This window comes from Musca vetustissima, unplaced genomic scaffold, assembly GCF_032173495.1.
Source record: "Musca vetustissima isolate MV318-11 ecotype Yass unplaced genomic scaffold, APGP_CSIRO_Mvet_v1 utg13038, whole genome shotgun sequence".
Lineage (NCBI taxonomy): Eukaryota > Metazoa > Arthropoda > Insecta > Diptera > Muscidae > Musca > Musca vetustissima.
This window is the reverse complement of record NW_026878009.1, coordinates 154296-176296: the sequence shown is the minus strand read 5'-3', so window position 1 is coordinate 176296 and position 22001 is coordinate 154296. Positions and strand designations below refer to the sequence as shown.

Below are 22001 nucleotides of genomic sequence, written 5' to 3'. Positions count from 1 at the left end.
GAAGGTGAATTTTCATTATTTTTTTCACTTATGAAACTCTAAACTCTTCATTATGATGAAGAAGTTATAAATCATTGTGCGCGGTGGCATTGTGTAGTGCCAACTATAAAGTGAAGGTGGTGTTATCAACATCATCTATCCACATATTCAGGTTTAAAATTATGACAACGTTGGGTGGTGGCGGCGGCGGGTATATGTTGTGTGAAGCAAGACAGCAGGAAAAAAAAAACTTGACTATTGTACGCACAACATAAACGAAATACAATTTATTATGTTTTGTGTTAAGGAAAGCGTAAAATCTGCTCTTGAAGATTTTGTTTTGTTCACTTCTGCTTTTAGCAGCCATTTAAAATGGAGTATTTAAAAAAAAAAACAAAGTTGTTTTCAAAAAAAAAGAGAAATTGAAACGTTTGTAATTAATAAAGGCAATTTTGAATTTAAAAGATACAAAAAACGGAAATGAAGTCATAACACAACAACCGCTATTTAAAAACTATATTTCTTCTTTGCAAATATTGGCCAAAAAATGTAACAATCATGATTTCTCCAGAAGATGATTGGTCGCCATGTGTGCTCATGTCTTACCTTTTTAGGGCAATTGAATATTTTCATACCCCAAAAACTTGGAATCAAACAAAAGTGAAATAGTTGGTCATTGCCATTAATGTTACTGCATAATTATAACCATCAAAACCGCCATCATCGTTTCTACATATAAGTCATGATCATTGTTTGTCGTGAATAATGTCATCATCATACACCATCACGGGCAACAACATCTTCATGACCATATAAGTGTGATTTACAATGGACTGACTACATGTCTGTCCTATGTTATTTAAGGGACTTTCTATTTTTTCGCCTAGCCACAGAGTGACTGTGACGATTTGAATTTGGACATTTCTGGAAATTGTTGAAATTTATTTGCAACAATATCTAAATTTGGAGCAAATATTATTGCATAAAATGTTATTTTTGGAAATAGTAATATTGTATCCAATACTATAGATTCAATGATACTATTATGAAAATATTAACATTTCTATAATTTATAAATTCAATGATATCTGGAAAACCTGAACTAAACATTTTGCATGGGAAATTCAAATATGGTAGCTGAGTGTGCATTCAGATGATATTAATATTCTTCCATAGGCTGTGGTCAACACTCAATCAAATGAGAGATATAAGGATATTGAAAACATACTGCAAGGAATGAAATAAATTGTTTAAAGTTCATACAGAATGAATTTCAATTTGATACCCATAATTGTTAGTATTTATCAACATTCATCCAATTCAATAAATCATAAGTTGCATATGGAACCAACTGCGAAGACTGATATAACTGAAAAAATCGTTTGTTATTCTGAAACATATGAAGCTGTATTATAGACATTCAAAAGCATATGTTAATATTTTCATATATTGCAGAAATGGCCAATAGCCAACATGATTACTTGCGGAATCTAAAATTGGGTTTAAAGAAGTGAGAGGTCTGGGAGATTTTAAAATCATTTCTCAGAACAGAAGGTTTATAGAATGATTTTTGAAAACTGTATTTACTAGTTAATTGGTTCTCCATCTCAACGATTTTTTTTATGAAGTAAATTTCAATATACACATTTTATTTTCAAATCATTTCAAGTAATTTAATTTTACTGTCATTTTAATTCACTACTACGATCGGTAATATAACGTCGTGTGTTTCCATATGTATGTTACAATTATTTCATTTATAATATTCATGCCCACTGTGTCAATATTACATGATCACAAAACAATTACAAGATATTGCTTATGCAATTTCATTTTTTTTCATTATGTTTCTTTTTTTGCAAAGCCAAAAAATAGCGTAGAAAAATATAAGCATAAAGTCGTCACATGAACACGTTTAAAAGTGAAATCAATAAATTTAAAGGTGCAAGGGTGGCATTTGTTCAGCTCACCTCTCATCCACCACACTCTCACAGCAATCACTTTAATTTGTGCCGTTGAAGACTGGCTGAAAAGACGCATTGGCCAAAAAACCAATTGCATAACAATTATAATGCGGACAAATGGACAAAAGCAGCAACAATATCACCTCACCATCATGTTTTACAATAAAAATGGCTTTAATGCAAAGCAATCACAGACATTCAACAAAACTTGCTAGTCGATAGCCGGTGGTGAGGCTAGGTAGGAAGAGATGAGAGCCAGCCAAGTTTATGCGATTTGGCCTTTGTCTGTTTTTTTTTCTTTTTTTGGCATAGAGATGAGGGGTCGGTCGGTTGTGGTGTCTTTTGGTTTCATTCATTTTTCCAGTTGCATGTTGCGTTGGAAATGCGTTGTGGATGCATTTAAGCCGGTTGTGTCCTCTGCTGATGAAATCTGCTGCAACAGCAATGAGTTGTTGTTGCTATTTGTTTTTCATGGTTATGATGCAACCTTTTGTGGCATTTGCCACCTTATGTTTGCTTTGTTTATCTTCTTCTATTTTGTGTTTTTGTAAGAAGTTGTTGGTTTTTAACATAACCTTGCCATGTCAGGCCCTAAGATGACGTGTTTATGATTGTCTGCCAAAGTCGTGATTGTGAAAAACCCCAAACGGTGGGTTTTTCTTTTTGTTTACCTTAATTTGTTGCGCCATATGAATTTGAATATTGTTTTTTATTTATAATTTGTTTTGTTTTTCTTCTTTCATTGCAGCCATGTTCAAATCCGTACTTATTGTCTCGTGCCTTTTAGTGGCTGCCGTACGCAGCGAGGATCTTAAAGTTGATGTGGTCAGCGTACCAGAAGTTTGTGAACAAAAATCCAAAGTTGGTGATACGGTAAGTTGTTGTTGATTATGCAAATGTGATGATAATTGGGAAAAACACTGGGAGAAAAAAAATCGTTACAGAAATTTAAAAAGTTTATAATTTTTTAATTAAAAAATAAAGTAATATTGGGTCGCAAGGACCTTTTTTGTCCTCAGTCTTTTGAAATCACAATAGAGAAATTGCTATTACTCTTGGCATTGAATATAGGATATATCGGTCCACGTTTTGGTATAGCCCCCAAATATTCGGTTTTTTGACCAAATTTTATAAAAAGCGAGCCTACTGATGGTTCTGACATTAAGGGACGGTTAAGAATCTATAGAAAAAGCAAGTGGGAGAAAATATCTCAAAACATGGTATTTCAAATTGGAAAAACTTCGCATGGAGGTATTTTTGGATATCGGCTAATGGAACGAATGTTCCGTCTCGAGCCAACTAATTAAATAAGGATTCTTAGGTAAGAATAGTAGAAAATCCCTTTACCAAAAGTTAACAATTTCACCACTAGTAGCCCCATTTCAAACTGTTTTTGATCTGCTTAACATTACAAGCCATCTTCATTGCCCGTTACTTCCAAGACATAATTTATTTTTCACAACATTTCTTAGAACTTCATCCAGAGGTAGGCCACATCTAACTGTACCCCTTCGCCCATTATTCTGTATTTAGGGGATTTTAAGAATGTTTTTCAATCTGATTAGCAATAGGTTGATACCAATAATTTACAATGGTATAGCCTCCATATAAAAGTCTCGATCGATTTTAGGTGAAGTACGATCGGCCATACTTAACAACATTTATAATTGATTTATTTGCAAACCTTTGTATGTTATTTTGAATATCGACTTATCTACCTTATGTGTTTCGAAAAATTTTCATCACTTTCCCCTTTCTTTTTTATTACAGCTCACCATGCACTACACCGGCACATTGACTGATGGCAAAAAATTCGATTCTAGGTACGTTCACACTCTTTGTCCCTACGATTTGTTTATGTTACTCTCTACTCCCATCGCAAACCTTTTTTGGGATAAAACAAAATGCATTGTTGTGTGTTATGCTGCCTATTTATTGGCTTATTTTAATTTATGTCCTTTTTTGCGCGTGATCAAAAAAGAGATGTCCTCATAATAATGTGTGTTCCAATACTCTCGCCTGGTATTGTTCCTAGTTTACACAGGAACGCCAAACGAACAATGTTTTTAACACGTTTGTATAAACATTGTCGTAAATTAGCTGCAAAAATCATTGATAAGAATCTTGGTCATTCAACAGCCGACAACAACAACAAGGGGAACAACTCTATTGTTGGTCACATATTAAAGAGGAGCGTCTGCTTTTATTATTATACTCTTTCCCTCAAAATTACACTTTGGCCATGTATTTTTGAGGGAAAGAGTATACCATTTCTTTTTTGGAGAGAGGAAAAAACGTGGAATTTAAAAGTGCAAAAATTATTTTAAAGTTGCGTTTGAGTTTTCAAAGGCCAGGACATTTTCATTAAATAAATATTGAGTTGTTGAGATTGATAGGTAACGAAAAAAAGTTTGTCTTTTTCAATACTCTGTGGCAATTAAATATGGGAATCTCTTATATTATCGTTTCCCCTAACAGTAAATGGTACATTTGTTTTTCTAAAAACATTCAATACTCCCTCCAACTCTTCTGTGAAAATTCTTATCAGAGCACTAAAATTATCAGCATTGGAAAAATGTCTTTAAAATTTATGAAGATATTTAATTTGAAAATATGTAATATAAATTTAATTGGGCAAGCTGTCAACTCTACTAACCAAAAGAGTGAAAATAAGGGTTTCTCATTTGCCACATGTTCGTACTACTTGCGAGTCAAGCAACATGATATGCATATTTCTCTCCCCTCAACGAAACCTGATAAGTCACCAATGTGTTTCTAAACCCTCTAAATGATAACAAACTGAAGTCGAACAAAAAAACTTCTGTTACTGCTGGTTTATTATTAGAGCGGCAAATGCTTATCAGCTAAACATTTAGGCAGACCTCCTGCTTCACATGTTTCTATGATTTTTTTCTATAGTACCCAATAAATTTATTCTCTATAATATTAATATATGAAACCGAAATTTTTGTTGTCCACAAACAAAAAAATAACACAAAAATCTAGCAAAATGATTAGAAATAATTGTTTATGTCCACATGCTCTCAAAGATTAGAAATTTATTACGGGGCTTGGATTGGTTAGTGTGAGTGGTACTTTAATGCTTGTCAAACTTTGCCTGTACATTGAAGTGTATTTTCAACGTTCAACTTACATGTAGTGTATTCAAAATACATTTGTTATATTAATATGTAGTCGTTCCTACTTGTAGATTTGTGTTTTTTGTTTAGTTTTCAAAATCTCATGTTTAGAATTTATTTAATTTTGAGGGAAATTGTTTTGTGATTGTGCCTTAAATGCAAATTGCCAAACAAATTTACTTAGCATAGCTGAATAGTTTTTTGTGTTTGCAAAAGGTATGCAATTTTGTCCTGAAATTGTGTTATCTGCTTGATTAAATAATAATGGTGTCCTTAGGTTAACGTTATGGCCAATTTAGCACCAGACGAAATAAATAGAGAGAACAAGTAAAATAAAATAGGAATAATCAAATATAAAAATGTACTTTTCAATGAATTCATTTAGATGAGATGAAAGGAATGTGAATGATCTACAACAGGGTTTCGAAAAAGAGATGTTATATTATAAACCATCTGCATTGGCGAAGCAGGTGGCAGCCGACGCAGGCACCTGCTTCACGCTCGCTACCTTTGGAACTTCCACCAACAACTGCCCAATTGTCACAACCTTGGATATCGGGTTTAATTTTTTTTGCAATCCGATTCCTACGAAATAATAAGATGAAATATGTATCAAATGTACAAGATTTTAGCACGATGCCAAAAAAGTCGAAATCGATTCAATTAAATCAAATACATATATGCCAAAAATGGTACTACATAAATACCATTTTTCATAATCCGACTTTATTCTTACTAATGTGAATTCCTTATTCCGCATTCGCAACTCTAAAAAATATGTCATTCCTTATTAACAAACATATTTCTCTTCTTCTTTCACATACATGCATTACATCCTCCATTACCAACGACAGACGACGACTTCTCAACTATTCCCAAAGTGAAAGTTTCTGTTTCTGTCTGATGGTTGGTTGGGTGGTGGTTTATTTTTCTGGTTCATTATGATTTGTGTTTAATTTACCGAGATTTATACGAATTCCCCTTCTATTTACTCTTACTCGTCTCTTTTTGTTTATCATCGTCATCACATCTTGATGATGAAAGCTAGGGTAAACAAACACACACGCCGACAACCACCTGTTGCATGCAAAAATCAGGAGGCACCCTTCCTTACACCCACAACTGGGGTTGGAAAATATTTCAAGTTTTAACAGTTCACCTTGTTTTGAGACATTGTGCATTACTTAATCACCGAACAAAACAGGAACAACAACGAGAACCTTGAGTTTTACAGAAAAGGACATGATGACGATGGAAAAATTGCTTTTGAAACTCTTTATGTATAATCAAGTGCTGGGATTTTGTTTTCCTTTCCTTTTTTCGTTGCAAAAATGTAACATTTTTGGCTTAAAGCAAAAATGTGTTAAACACTGTCTTGTCATAGCCGTCGTTGAGGTAGATGGAAACGACGAGCAGCGTTTGCTGTTAGTTAGCTTCTTTTTACTACCAGCGGAGATGAGCACCAAAGTTATTCAAGCATATAAACTGCATTCTCTCCTCGAAAGGTTGGAAGTTTTTCCTCTTTGCTGGCGTTTGTAGTTGTTATTGAAGCTTGGCTCTACCGGAAATTACCAACAACAATAAAGACTACCAAAGACGGCCACAATAATAACTAACAAAAGACAAACGATAAAAAAACGCCAACTTGTGTTGCGTCAAAAAAACTAACAACCGCATTTAACGCCAAACAAGCGAAGCCACCAACAACAACAAATACGCAATTTTAATCACCCTGACTAGCAGGGTCTTTTTTAAAAGAAAACAAAAATGAATTTTCTTTATAACAACGAAATGTTAACATCCTCAAGTGGTTTGCTAACCACCCACAATTTTTCCATTTATCTTACAAATGCAAATCTGGGCAGGTTGAAGAGAAGCAAAACACCTGATATTGTACTGCTGTTGATGAAAACTCTGATGATGATGTAATTAGGCGGTGTACAAATGATAAGCAATTAAGCGTTCAGTCCCTATCCCATATAAAATAATTAACCAATAACAGATACAAAAGGTATTCAATTTCATTGCACATGTGTCTTAGCTTCTTTATATTTATTTGCTAGCCATCATTTTCTTGCTGCTCTTTTTGTCCACTTTAATTTCCTTGCATTCATTTGATGATGATTTTCATTTACCCTGGAAATGACAGTTTTATATAAGGCCACGCTTCAAAGATGCCATTGTAAGTGGTGATCAATTGTGGCTATGTCTAGAACATGAGCCCCGGCAACATAGTCAGTCTTTGGCGAACGGAGGAAGACATCATTTACCTTGTTTTTATGGAAAGCATTCAATGGACATTCATTGTAAGTTCGGGTCTTTTATTATAAAATTGTCTGTTACCATTTTTATAACCAATGAGAGTGGGAGTGTATCTTTGATAAAAGGATGTCAATATTTGGCATGTTTTTATTCGTTTTCGTCTTCTTAGGAATAGCCATTGTAAAATTGAATTTTTTATTGGCATACGTGTCTGCTTAATTATAAAAAGGATTAAATGCAATAATTGCGTTTTTGGCGGGCGCTGGAGCAATTCTCTTGTTATTTTTAATAATTGGAATAATTGGCGGCAATTTTGTCTACTACATTTTTCAAAATATTGGGAGATCTCAAACTTACCATCACCACCTACACACCTTTAAATATTGTAAACCTGCAAAAGGCCTCATACTTTAACATCCACTTAAACCATATTACGCTATTTCAATTGTATCTATTTTCTTAATATTATTTTTTTTGTTATATATTTTATGCTTTTATTTTATACACATTCTATTTTAATTAATGTAACCGTATTAAATGTTTTTATCCATTCAAACATGTTTTTCTGATTTTTAAAGGATATAAAATAGCTGAAAAGTTTCAAGAAGTCGATTCTTTCGCAATATCCATTCAAACATGTTTCATAGTAACCATATGATAAGAATATTTAAGAAAATAAAATAGATGAAGAATTTCAAGAAATCGATCATTTCCCAATCTTCATTCAAACAAATTACATAGTAACCATCTGATAAAAATATTGAAATCTCCGAAAAAAGTATAAAAAACTGACAAGAAGTCGATCATTTCGCGATATCCATTCATATGTTGTTTCAATTGAATCAAATAAATGCCAAAACATGGTCCTACATAATTCCACTTTTTCATTGTCCGACTTTATCCATGGAGAGAGGACTTCGCATTAAACTCCTTTAATGAATAAAATATATTCTGCGAATAGAAGGAATTTCATTGGATCACCAATGGCTATAAGTTTCGTAGATCTTATATATAGGAAACTTTCGAATCCTTTATTAAAAACTGCCTTAAATCCCGTTTCTTTAAGTCCCTAAAATGGTGTCTTTCCATTTTCCAATTAAATTTATTTGATGTGTTAATTTTTTTCTACTAATTCACCATACAAATGTAGCTCCCTTAGAGAGCCTATCCAAAGGAAGAACAGCCTCCTCTGACATTTGCAATTGCAAGCGGCAGACACATTAACTTTACATTTTAACAACAACACGAACTCAATGAAACAAATGAACGTCGTTGTTGTTTTTTTTTTCAGTCTCAACAAATTTTATGGCAAGAAAATAATCTTAAAAAATACTACTCTACATATGATCCTTGCCACAGCTAAGGATATTTGCCATTTATAGCATGTATTTCGTTGCGGGGCAAAAGGAGATGAGTATTCACCAACATCTCTGCTACATGGAACATATAATCGCAAAATATTTTGAATAATTTAAAGGATTCAAAGCAATAATGCTAAAAAAAAGTATTGCTTCGCTTCTTTATTCATTTTCAAAAGGATGGCAGGATGGAGCATTGTACGTGTTCGAGGTGAACATTGCAATTGCTTGTCCAAGAGAATCCCCCTTCTTCGTAGTACAAAAAAAAAAAAAAATACAAACTTTATAACTGTGTTGCCATGAAGTTTCTTGGTGGCTTTGTGTGAAGGAACAACCTTTTTCTGTTTTGGCCAAGTGTTAAAGTGATGAACAAACTGTCCAAGTTGTTCCTTTTATTTGACACCCAAAAAAACAACCGATTAATCCCTAAGGTGATACTTAGGTATAAAACCTCATAGTAATCACTGCGTAAGTGAGTCGGAATAAAGGGGGAAATACAAGAGACTGTTTCTCTCCAAAGGAACACAAACTTTAAATTTCATTTTGGCAAACTCACACACACACGCACAACCACTTGACATTGTGTGAGAAGTATAGAGGGGGAGGAGGACGACTGGATGGTATAACACTTGCTGGCTCATCTGTCTGGAAAATCCTGAATTTTGATTTTTCATGTTATAAATCCATTGCTCTATGCGAGCAATGAATGAAGCAAATCCATCGATATGCTTGTTGTACGTTTATTTTATGAGTTGGTGTGTGTGTGTGTGTGATATCCTTTTTTGCCTTCTCTGGACGACTATGTGGGAAAATAATATGATTTTCCCCAGAACAGATAACGTCACGTGCTTCTGTTTTGATGGGTTTGGAATGAGAGACAGAGTTTATCACCGGTTATTGGTTTATTTATTCATACCCATTCTGAGCCTTTTTTCCGAATTGTGGTAGTGGTGGGATGGAATGTTTTCCCCCTACCTTTCTCAATTTTTTATGTTGGGATTGAGGGTTTGTTTACATTTTAAATGTGTTACAGTTGCAAATGAAACAAAGATTCACATTCACAGTCGCAAACCAATGCAATCAATTTCATTCATCCTGTTTAACATTCACATTACCAACAACTGATCCTGTATGTTGTTATGGCAGGCAATGGTTTGTATGTGTGCGCGTATGTTGTGTTTTTTATGTGCAACATTTGTTGAATTGTTTTTCCCCGGTTATTTTACTCCGTTTTCATTGAAAATCGAAGCTTATTAAATATTTAAGATCCGGTTAAAAAATTACAATGTCCCATTGGTGAGGCAAAAGAGAAGGAGACTATGGTAGTGGGCGGGGGGTGAATGAAGCAGTTGGGGTGAAAATAAACATTGACCTTTTGACTTTATAATATCACCGTTATGGGTTACATACACAATTTACAACACAATAAAAATCATATATCTGTCTGAAGGTTGGTTATATACAAGGGTATCGGGAATTCAGACGAAGACCACACACTTGGCATGCATAACCCGGTTATCTACGCAACCGGGTTTTGCAATGGCCTTGGACTCCATATACATAGTCCAATTTTTCAGTTATATGATCCATGATCATTATGCACTATTTCACAATGATTTTCTGCATTATTATTAAGAAAAATATTTCCCAGTAGTGTTGGCGGTTTATTTGGGATACCATTTGTATTTTGTTTTTGCAAAATAGTCAGGCTGAATCCCAGTTTGTTGTTTTTATAAAAAAACAACTATTTATTTGTGGGGAATGTATGGCATTGTTTGGGAAAGGTGTGGTATTGTTTGTAAATGCCTTGTTAACCTCGAAGTGAGGCTCCAGCGAAATTCTCATGCAGTTTATGTCGTTGGTCAGCTAAGTACTTCGCTTTGTTACAAGAGACATTTGGGTATGAAAGGTTTTTTGTATAGAAGCAATAGCTTCTGGGGAGAATATCCCAACAAAAAACTAAGGGAACTGATGAGGATCAGTGGCGTGATCCGAAACTATAGTCTTCCCTGCCTTACCCCTCGGCAAACAATGCCATACATTCCCCACTAATAAATAGTTGTTTTTTTATAAAAACAACAAACTGGGATTCAGCCTGACTATTTTGCAAAAACAAAATACAAATGGTATCCCAAATAAACCGCCAACACTACTGAAGTTGTAGACGCAGGCACGGTTAAACTGTTTGGTTTGTTGCTGTACACTAGCAACACCAACAAAGTCGTTGTGTGCATTTGTCGCGATGTGACAACACACAACAGTGGGAAAGGTGTGGTATTGTTTGTAAATGCCTTGTTAACCTCGAAGTGAGGCTCCAGCGAAATTCTCATGCAGTTTATGTCGTTGGTCAGCTAAGTACTTCGCTTTGTTACAAGAGACATTTGGGTATGAAAGGTTTTTTGTATAGAAGCAATAGCTTCTGGGGAGAATATCCCAACAAAAAACTAAGGGAACTGATGAGGATCAGTGGCGTGATCCGAAACTATAGTCTTCCCTGCCTTACCCCTCGACAAACAATGCCATACATTCCCCACTAATAAATAGTTGTTTTTTTATAAAAACAACAAACTGGGATTCAGCCTGACTATTTTGCAAAAACAAAATAAAAATATTTCCCCATAAACTTCTATAGACTAGAGAAAGAGGATTTAACTAACCAAACACATTTTACATAATTAAAACATGTTCACTCCTATTCCATTTCGCCGCTCCATCAAAACAATACTTAAACAATTTATAAATTATTTAACACTAGCAAAATAAAGGATATGGTCACGTTTTACAGGCTTTTATATTATCCAGCGCCTGTCCCTCCTCCTCCCAATCGTTCATTGAGCATAGCCTAACTTCTACATGTCATAAGCAAAAACACAAAACCTGCTAAATAAAAAACAACCATAAAAACCAGACCGACAGACAAACCCATCATTCTACATAAAAGAAACTAAACATTAGAAACACGTGCTCCATGGGCAAATGAGTGCAGTAGACAATTTGAAGAAAAAACAGGCAAGGATATAACAATAGACTGGCCACGAGGAAGGATACAGAAGAGCAGCACACCTGAAGTCTGTAGAATAAACTATTTACAATAAGAGAATGCAATTGAAGGAGGGAGGATTCATTCATTGTTGTTTCTTTTAGCTTTAAGAAGAATCATTGTTCTTCAACAAGTCCTTTTGTCATTCTACAGCTACTCCTCCCCATCTTTCAGCATTTCTTTTTCTAATTAGTTTATTATGCCGTTGTTAACCTGAAAACCTAAATATTGAAATTATTATTTATGCAGATCTCGAACAAAAGTCATAAACAGTCATAACTCTTTCTCCCCTTTCTTTTTGTTGTTTTACTCCACCTTGGTCGTATCTGTCTACACGGTTTTGTTTTGTTTATTTTTCATGCTGTTGACATTTCATTTTCATCATTTAAAATGATAAACATGTCATACATCTTCATGGAGGCAAAAAAGTGCTGATGAGGTGTTTGAAAAAAAAAAAGAAACACTGCTGGAAAAATAGTTTACAAGGGGTTTGAAAAAATATTCAGATGTATACATATATATTTGGCGGCGAAAGTTTCAGTGTGACAAAGTAGTAAAGTGGTAAAAAGTTTTATTAATTTGTAACATGTACAAAAATCCGTCAAATAACAAATATGTCGTAGTAAAAAGTGAGGACAGTGTTTAAATCTGGATTTTTTAAAAAATAATTTAAGGCACAGTTTTTTAGAAAATGTTTTTTCAAGTCTAATTTAAGGCGCAGTTTTTTTAGAAAATATTTTTCCAGTCTATATTTAGGTTTTAAAATATTTTTCAATTCTAATTTTAGGCGTGGATTTAAAAAAATTGTTTCGAGTATATTTTTAGGCATAATAATTTTAAAAACAATATTTTCCAAGTATAGTATTAGGCGTGGATTTTTAATAATAAAATAAAACATTCTACCAAAACATTGGATAGGCTTCATATAACAATAGTAGCTCACAAATTCGGTATTTTGAGGGATTTTCGACACGTTATTCAATCAAATTGGATAATATGGGTTTTTAGGTTATCTTTAAATGATAATCTCCACCAAAATATATTAATATTGACTTCTGTTTGGGGTCCCATAAAACATTACCACCCTCATTATTCGGTGTTTTGCATAGATTAGGTTTTCATGACATGCTATAGCTCTCATATAAACCCATCAGTCTCGATCTATATTAGATCTTCTTAATGCGCACCTTATGATGCAGGGTATTAAAAATCGGCACGGACAAACTTAACGACATTTTTTATTTCTTTTTAATTCCACTTTCAACAAATTACCCTTCTTTACCAATGTCTGGCCCACCATTGTGCCTAGTCTTGGCCAAACTGTCTCACTTCCGAAAAAATAGCAACATTTTTGGTCATATTTCTTGTCTTTTTGGCCAGACACCTTTTATCATGCAACGCCACCGAGTTGGAAAACTGGAAACGCTTGTCTTGGGCTGGTTACTTGATGATGTATGAGCGAGTATATAAATTACGCATTTTTTACTTTTCCTAACAGCGAACTGCTGGCAACATAATTTTCAAGTTCGTTCGTTTCATATTTTTTGTAGCTTGACTTTATTTCATACTTGTCCGTCCTATGAAGCTGGAAAATTTTGAATGTTGTTTTTTTTTCATTCGTTTTTTGGATCTCTTATGGAATGCAGGCCGACTACTTTGATGGGTGGTAGTGGCTCGAATAAGTGAACGAATCTAAAAGTTGGGTCTGAATTGCATTGCTGTTATGTTGTTGTTGTATTAAAGTGTCATAATCTTGAGTCCAGTGAAAGTCTACAAAATATTTTGGGTTGACTGAACCTCTCGCTCTCTCTCATTTCTTCCTATTTACTACTTCATTATCAAATATTAACTCGTATGTGACAATTTATTTTGTGTGGTGGCTGGTAACCAAACCTCGGACAACAGAGTTTGGTGTCCATTTCTTTTAAGATGATTATCACCTTTTAAGAGTTGGCTATAAAATGGTAACAAATTTTTATTGTTGGTTACTTAAATTGTCGGTAAACCATGGATGGCTTTGTCGAAAAATATGTGAAAATGTATGTGACAACGATGTGAAATACCAATGAAGTATGTGAAAATAGTAGTTTTATTTTTGAAATTTTAATCATACCACCACATTCAGAAAATATATAGGGTCACGATGAGAGATAGATAGATTGGATAGATGTCATTCGCAAATTTCATTTGTATTTCGATTTGTCTTAAGTGTAATATGGTAACTGTGGACAAAAAAATACGATATAATCCTCAAAAAGTATTCATTAAAAAAAGTAAAATCTGATCCTAAGGCGTCTACTTGTACACGTAAGATGATTTTTTTAAATTGTTAGTGTTCTAGAAATTAAAATAACAAAACTCTGACCATTCCTATTTATAACATTAAACAAAGCTCAACAACAACAAAAACTTGCTAATAACTAAGACATGACTTTGGCAAAATTTCCACTTTGTTCACTCTTTAAACAACGAATTAAACAAACTAATTCGGATTCCTATCACCATCAACGTATATTTGCTGCATTCGTCGTGAAGTTTCCATTACCGATTATCCACTGAACTATTTGATTTAATCAAATTTAATATCATTTAATTTTTTGGCTATCCCTCACTGATATGAATTTCAATTCGTTTTTTTTTTTTTTTTTTTTTTTGGCTGACACATTGAACTCAGCTGCATCAGCACCTGTCGATATTTGGTTACTCCATATTCATCATAATGATGGATATCATCATCTACTCTTCGTATCCGGATGAAAAGTAGCATACTCATTCATATTGCACAGACTTTCTTTCATTCCATCCCCCGTCTGTCTGTCACATTGCCTACATACAAACAAACATATTTGTATAGCGCGAGAAATGTGACAATCCAATTAACTGTTTACACGGCGATTAACAATTCATCGGCACCATCAATAACAAATTAATTCCGGTAAAAGGTATTGCCATTGTCGTCGTTGTGCCTCGTATATTCATATACCTCGGAAAATATTCAATAAATAAAAAATATTGAAATTAAAATAAAGAAAACAAAAAACTCTAACAATAAGTTAAACTGTGTTACAAGTGATATCCCATACAATGCCATCATCGAAGCGGCTACAATGGAATGTTGTCATGCTGAATAATAAGGAAGAGAAATTTGGGATGAACATATCTGAAACTAACAAACTCAAATAGTATTTATGAATACAAAGGTCAAAAGCCTTAGACATATTTAGAATTTTTTTTTAAGTTAAGTTCAATTTTATGCGTGAATTTTTCCAGTCTAATTAAATTTTTTTGAACTTTATTTTTTCATGTCTAATTTTGGGCGTGGATTTTTTAAACTATAAACTTTCAAGTCTAATTTTAGGCGCGGATTTTTTTAAAAGTATTTTTTCAAGTTTAATCTTTTGGCGTGGATTTTTTAAACATATTATTTTTGTAGAGAAAGCAAAATCTAATCTGAAATGTTATCTATTTTGGGGAATTTCGACACGTTTTCAATCAAATTGGCAATAATGAAATAATAGGGCTAACGGTTACATCCTTCAGTAATACTGAAGTATTTTATGAATATTTAAAGGGTGCCTACGAAGTTCTGTATATTGTTCTTAACCAGGCGATAAGTAGGGAAATCTATACATAACCCGATTATGGACGACGCATATCAAAAGAAAAATCAAAAAAATTCAAAATGTTGGTAATGTTATGAGCTTTTCAAAATAGAGAATTTAGAGGGTATATTTGTGTAGAGTATTAATTTGTGTATACAGTCTAAATTATTTAAATCGCTTCGTATTCAAATTGTACGAATTCTGCCACCAGAATTATTTTTGATTCTTGTAAAAAAAAATATAGAGAATAATTTATAATGACTTTCTGTCGATTTTGCTTTTGGTTTTCTTGATATTGGACTTTAATTTTTCCAAAAGAATGTACTGTATCTCTCTAATGCAAGGATGTAGCGAATTTTGTGCATATCCTATTTAGGATAGTTGCATTAAATCTGTGAACAGAAATTTGTTCTAAGATTGCGGAAAACATTCGGGGCTCAAAGGGTTAAAGATAAAATATAACCTGCCAAAACATTTTTATAAGAGGGAGTTCCCCTTATTATACAGAAATATCGAAAGATCCAATACCATTCAGATTACACATAATCGGTCTACCGTCTATAATATGGTCTCATTTTATTTATTTATAAACTTTACTAATTTTTCTAAAATAAATTTAATAGAATACAACAGACTGCAAATAAATTTAGAAACATATTTTTTTCAAACTGTCCTTTTTTGGCAAATCATCCAGACCTTATGATTATCATATTGTACAGGCAAAGAAAAAAAAACTTTTTAACAAATGAAAAATGCCTCCCAATGCAACACTTTTGGAAAAATAAAAAAAGTACTAAAAAAGTTTGCACTAACAATTGCTGTAGTTACTACTTGCAGTTCGGCTGCTGCTGCTGATGGTGAGTAGCAAATTCTACAACAAGTTTCGTTCTTGGGCTTTGATGCCAGCTTACATCAGACAACAAGAACTTTACATATTTTTTCTATATTAACGTTTATTTAACAGCCAGGCACACTGAACAAGTGGCGGGTTTAAATATTTTATGTGCCTTTTCCTCTGGGGGGATTTTGTTACAATTCAAATACGGTTGTCTTCATTTGTTTATACATTTGTAAACACAAGAGGAGGGAGTACACATCTCCCCCTCGTTCCGTTATATTACAAGCTTAACTGCTGATGATGATTTTTCTGTAGAATGATGAAGCATTTTCCCGACAACACTGCGACATTTGACTGTTTTATCCCAAGGTGAAGACGAAAGGCAAAAACAAAACAAATGACAGGCAAAGGAACCAAGGATAATCTCTTATGTGGTTTTTCACACACACACACAAAATACCCTACAAGGTGACAGTTTAACTGTAACAACAGCAACACCTTCAAATGTCATGGAATTCCAAACGGAAAAATATTTGTCCGCAACATCCTACTACTACGCATTGTTATGCTGCGGCACCCGCATCTAACACTCTAAAATTAATGTGTTTATAAAAACACCATCAAAATAGAAAAAATTACGACCTGGATATTACTTGAGGATTCCGTTGGATTATGAGTGGCTTTCCCACTCTATATGGGGAAATTCTTATGTTTCGCATGTTTTCTGGCGCACTTCAATATGTTATGCATGCTTATACTTTGATGCTCGCTCTTCTTCGTGGTCCCTCATATATAGAGTTCATTTTTTTGCCTTGAATTTGTATTGCATTTCGGTGAACGTATTTGTTTGTTGTTTTTTTACAAGCATTGACACTTGTTTCCGCCAGTTTGCCATAAACACCTAGAAAACAAGTCGTGCAAATGTTGTGGAGGATTTGTTGTTTTAAGAGATTATGATGATGACGATTCTATTGTGAGCTGTGTGCGGCTGACTTGACTGAAGGGGCACAAATGTCTTCAGATGAGCGAACAGTGGCGCAGGGGTTTCTTCCTTCTATAAACAAAAACTGGTTGGTGGGATAGAAGAGCATTTATTTCGTTCTGCCACGCTTCTGTTTATTTATATCTAGCCAATATCATAATGAAGATTTGTATATTGTGTTTGTTTGTGTGTGTGCAGTTTTATGATTCTAATGCTAGATTTTTTATCGCCATTTTTGCAAATGCATAACTAATTTTATGCGTATTCAGTGTGCCAACGTTTTCCCAACATACTTGTATTAATATTGTTATTATTGTTGTTGTTGGTTTTTTTATTATCATTTGAAAATCTTTTGTAAAGCTTTTCCGTATATCAGAATTTATGGGATTTATATTAATACCTTGGGAAGGTATCATCGCATAACTTCCTAATATTGGGAACATTGATTTATGTTCATTAAATATGCTAATTGTTATTCAAAGAGACATGATTGGATAATAATTTGTTATGAACTTTGGTAGAAAACCGGGGAGAGATGAACTTCAGGAGTATAAAGCCAATATATTTTGTGTAACGATTTTTTAAGAAAGAGGATTGAGTATCCTACCCCATAAAATATATAATTAAGCATCCAGACTTCTTAAAAATTCATATCGAATTATTTCGATTGCTGGGTATGTAGCCAGTCCAATGATAGGTGTATATTACACCTATCAAAATTGTCCACAAGATGACGTCACATGTGTTATATTTATACACCTAAACATCCTTATAAATATTGTCGTCTTCTAACAGAAATATGTTTACATATTTTGTAAAATATCTTACAAATTCTGTTTATTTGATTCACCCAACACCCATCCCCTCTCAATTCCCTGAGCACAGTCTGTGATAAGTTGTTTAAGTTTATGATAATCATTTTTTATTTAGCCCCGCGTGTGTCATTTATTTTTTGTTGAACAGTTGGACGAAGAGGAAGAAGAAGGGGGACTACATTAGAACAAAATCCTATGGCGACAATATTAATTTTTAAAAAGATGTTCGCATTCAATTGTTGTTATTTGTAATAAACAAAAATCGTATGCCAACAAATATCGTAATAGAATTTATTTTAAAAATAAAATATAATGAAAGAGCCATAATTTTAATTTAAAAATTTTAAAGGTGTAAATGACTACATATATTCTCTCCTTTTTTCCCTCCACTTCCATAATCATCAAAGGATAATCATGAGATTGTTGCCCATAATTTTCTTTAAATTCATTTTATTTTATCACTTTTCTCTTGGTAAGGTCTAAAAAATTGTATGTGGTTTTAATTTTTTTAAACCATTTATTACATTTCCTTCACGGCTAAAAATGACGAATTATTCATCACACAGAGTGATACAGTGAAAAGTAGACATACGAATGTTTAATGATGTACCACCAAAGCATACGTTAAATATGAAGTGTTGTTACATCGCCTCCAGTGAGAGCACTTCACATGGTTTTCAGAATTGTTTTTTTTTCTCATTTCCTTCTATGCTGTAGATGACACTTATCTTCAATTGGTTCTAATTGTTTGTACCTTTTTTTCTTTTTCTTCTCATTGCAGTTTGGATCGTGACCAACCATTTACCTTCCAATTGGGTGCTGGGCAAGTTATTAAGGGCTGGGACCAAGGTTTAGTTGATATGTGTGTTGGTAAGTTTAAAAATTTGAATTTAATAAAAATAAACCCTTTAATAAGTATTCAGTATCTAGAATATATTTTAGCACGATTTGGAAATGATAAAGAAAAAAAAGAGTTCAGTTTAAAAAATGCGAAAAATGGTAATTCCGGTGCCTTTATATGAGAGCTATAATGAAAGGAAGATTTGCTACCCTTTTTCAATTCAAAATAGCAAATTCCTGGCAATTCGATTTAAAATCCGTGCCTAAACTCCCCAAAATACCGAAATTTGCGTGGTCCCGTCATACGGGTCTATTTTAAAAAAGAAGTGTGTGAATATTGATAATTCTTGGTAGGAAGATGTGCCACATAATGAAACACATAATACCAAATTACAGTCAATTCGGTTTAAAAACGTACCGAAATGTCCCAAAATTCCGAATATATGGGTGTTTCGTAATAGAACGTACCGTAAAAATTTAAAAAAAAATAGGTTTTGGTAGGAAAATGTATCACCTATTAAAAACTCAACAAGCTAAAATACATCAAATTCGATTGAAAAACCCGCCAAAGATCCACAAAATTCTAAATTTCGGCGGTACCTTATATGGGGGTCATACCGATATATCCCATTTTCAATACCAGACATCCTATTAGTAGTTACAATTTATGTGAAAATATTTAAGGTTCTATGGGGTCTCCGGTGAATATTTCAAGGTGTTGCAAATGGAATGACAAATTTAATATACACTCCACCTTATGATGATGCAGGATATAATTACAGGTACTTAAGGGACCCCTCCATTCTCGGCTTCAAAAAAATTTAATTTTGCATTTTAATGTAATTTGAACCTACACCAATTCAAGAATATCCCTATAAAATTTCAAGTGAAAATCTCAATAATTTTTGAAGATATAGCCGATTTATTTTGTTAGCATCAAATGAATACAAGAGGGATTCTCAAACTTTAAACGCGTTCTTCTCCAAACAGTGTTTTTGCGAATGGCGGTCACTCAAAAACTTATAACCTAATCGATTCAAAATTTTGGGACGTTTCTCTGTGAACTAGGATAAATCCAATAGATCTACCTATAAATCCTATTTTCAATATCAAAAATCCTCAAAGTAGTAGCAATATATGTCTGAAATTTCAAAGCTCAATCTTATGTAATGACATAACTAAATGGACATAGAATTAGATTATGATCAATGTTAAAAATTCAATTATTGTTTCGACAATATAACATTTAGGTTATGGATCCAAAACGACTCTGATGTTACTCGAACTTCGTCACATCAAAGTTATAACAAAATAATAACAAAAAGTTATAACAAAATAAAATATTTTTTTTAGAAAAAATTGAGACATAACAACTATTTATGAGGATTTTCAATTTTTATCTCAAATATCCAATTTTATTTGCCTAATCCAAAAAAAAAAAACTCAAAACTACGTTTGAAACCATTTTATAATATTTTTTCCCTTTTCTCCTTTTTTAGGTGAAAAACGTAAACTTACCATTCCACCAGAGTTGGGCTATGGCGATCGCGGTGCTGGCAATGTTATCCCACCCAAGGCTACTTTGATCTTCGATGTTGAACTCATCAACATTAGCAACAGCCCACCAACCACTAATGTCTTCAAGGAAATCGATGAAAATGGTGACAAGCAATTGAGCCGCGAAGAGGTAAACCAATATGTATGGATCGCACTTTTTCATTTTCTGCACTTTTTGATTTTTAATTGGTTACTGGGGTATAATCATGAACTACTGTTGGTGGATGGTGACTATACTATGTATTTGTACTTTTCCCTTTTCTCCAACCTCCCAGGGAGAATGGAAAAAAAATAATTTTTCAATTAACATTTCTCATCATTGTAGTAGTACTAACACAACCATCATTTTAATTTTAACAAAAAAACTGCACTTTAATTCTAATATTTTTTTGTTAATATCAATGACATCATTTCATTTCGTAATATTTATTTTGCTAATTTAATTTTTTACAGGTCAGTGAATACTTGAAGAAACAAATGACCGCCGTTGAAGGTCAAGATTCGGAGGAATTGAAGAATATGTTGAAGGAAAACGACAAATTAGTTGAAGAAATCTTCCAACACGAAGACAAGGACAAGAATGGTTTCATTTCCCACGATGAGTTCTCTGGACCCAAACACGATGAACTGTAAGAAGAGGAAGCTGATTAGCTGTTCTTACAACTGTAAATCCAATGTCTTTCCTTCCTTCATCTATTAGTAGACAACCAAATAATTCCACTTTTAATATCTTCATTCATTGTCATTCAAACGACCTCAACTTTTTTTACATTTGGTTGCTTAATTTAAGTTTTTTGTATGTAAAAAAAATAATTTAAAAACAAAACATTGTTAACATTTCATTAAAATTGGTAGTTAAAAAAAAAATACTCTCATTGTTGGAGTAAACTGTAACATGAAATTGTAGACATGTTTTTTCTCTTCAATCTCTCGTAATGTTAGGATTTCCCGAAAATATTGTTTTTAGTTACCCTCTCAGTTAATTAATTTAATTTGAAGAAGCAAATGACAATTACTGGGAAATTCTGTTGTAAATGTTAATTATGAAACAGATCGCGAGAAGATGACGAATTGCAAATTCATTGCTACAAAATGGACAAAGTGTATAAAATATGAGACAAGTGTTTTTTCTAATTTTGTATAGTATAAAAAATCAACAAATTACACACAAACACACAATTGTTCACAATCATCATTTTTGTAAGTAAATAAAGTAATTTATTTAAAGAGAAAACACAAATGTCTGTTGGTTTTTAAATGGGGAGTGATAAGTGTTTATATATTTTCACTGTGATGGATGGTATGTATTTAAAGAATGATTTGAAGTTTAAATATTACGATCTGTTTTTGTAAGCGATTAAAAAAAATATTTCGAATTATAGACATAATTTGCAATTTTCACACAGAAGTCTGGGTCCATTTGGCCTGCTAAATATTTACCAATTATCATGAAAAGAGCGGTGCATTGTCCGAATGCAAGGTGACTCTTAAATTAACTTTTCTACTGTCACTCGCTACCAAAATTCTAAAAATGGTAGCAAGGCCATTGATGTACTTCTGGCGGTCATTTGGGTAACATCGGATGTTATTTCAGCAATCAGTGTTGATGAATTTGTATTATACC

The 22001-nt window shown here is 33.1% G+C and overlaps 1 protein-coding gene across 2 annotated transcripts; it reads left to right on the top strand.

The window, feature by feature from the left end:
* Window positions 1-2656: 2656 nt before the first annotated feature.
* LOC133322791 (uncharacterized) lies at window positions 2657-21011 on the top strand. Of its 2 annotated transcripts, none has more exons than XM_061531748.1 (5): window positions 2657-2816; window positions 3714-3766; window positions 18762-18850; window positions 20320-20507; window positions 20831-21011. In XM_061531748.1, the coding sequence occupies exons 1-5, from the start codon at window positions 2694-2696 to the stop codon at window positions 21008-21010; spliced, it is 633 nt and encodes a 210-aa protein (XP_061387732.1). In that variant the 5' UTR covers window positions 2657-2693; the 3' UTR covers window position 21011. The 2 variants fall into 2 exon arrangements, with proteins under 2 accessions (XP_061387732.1, XP_061387731.1); XM_061531747.1 differs by having other exon boundaries at window positions 20320-20519.
* The last annotated feature ends 990 nt before the right edge of the window (window positions 21012-22001 follow it).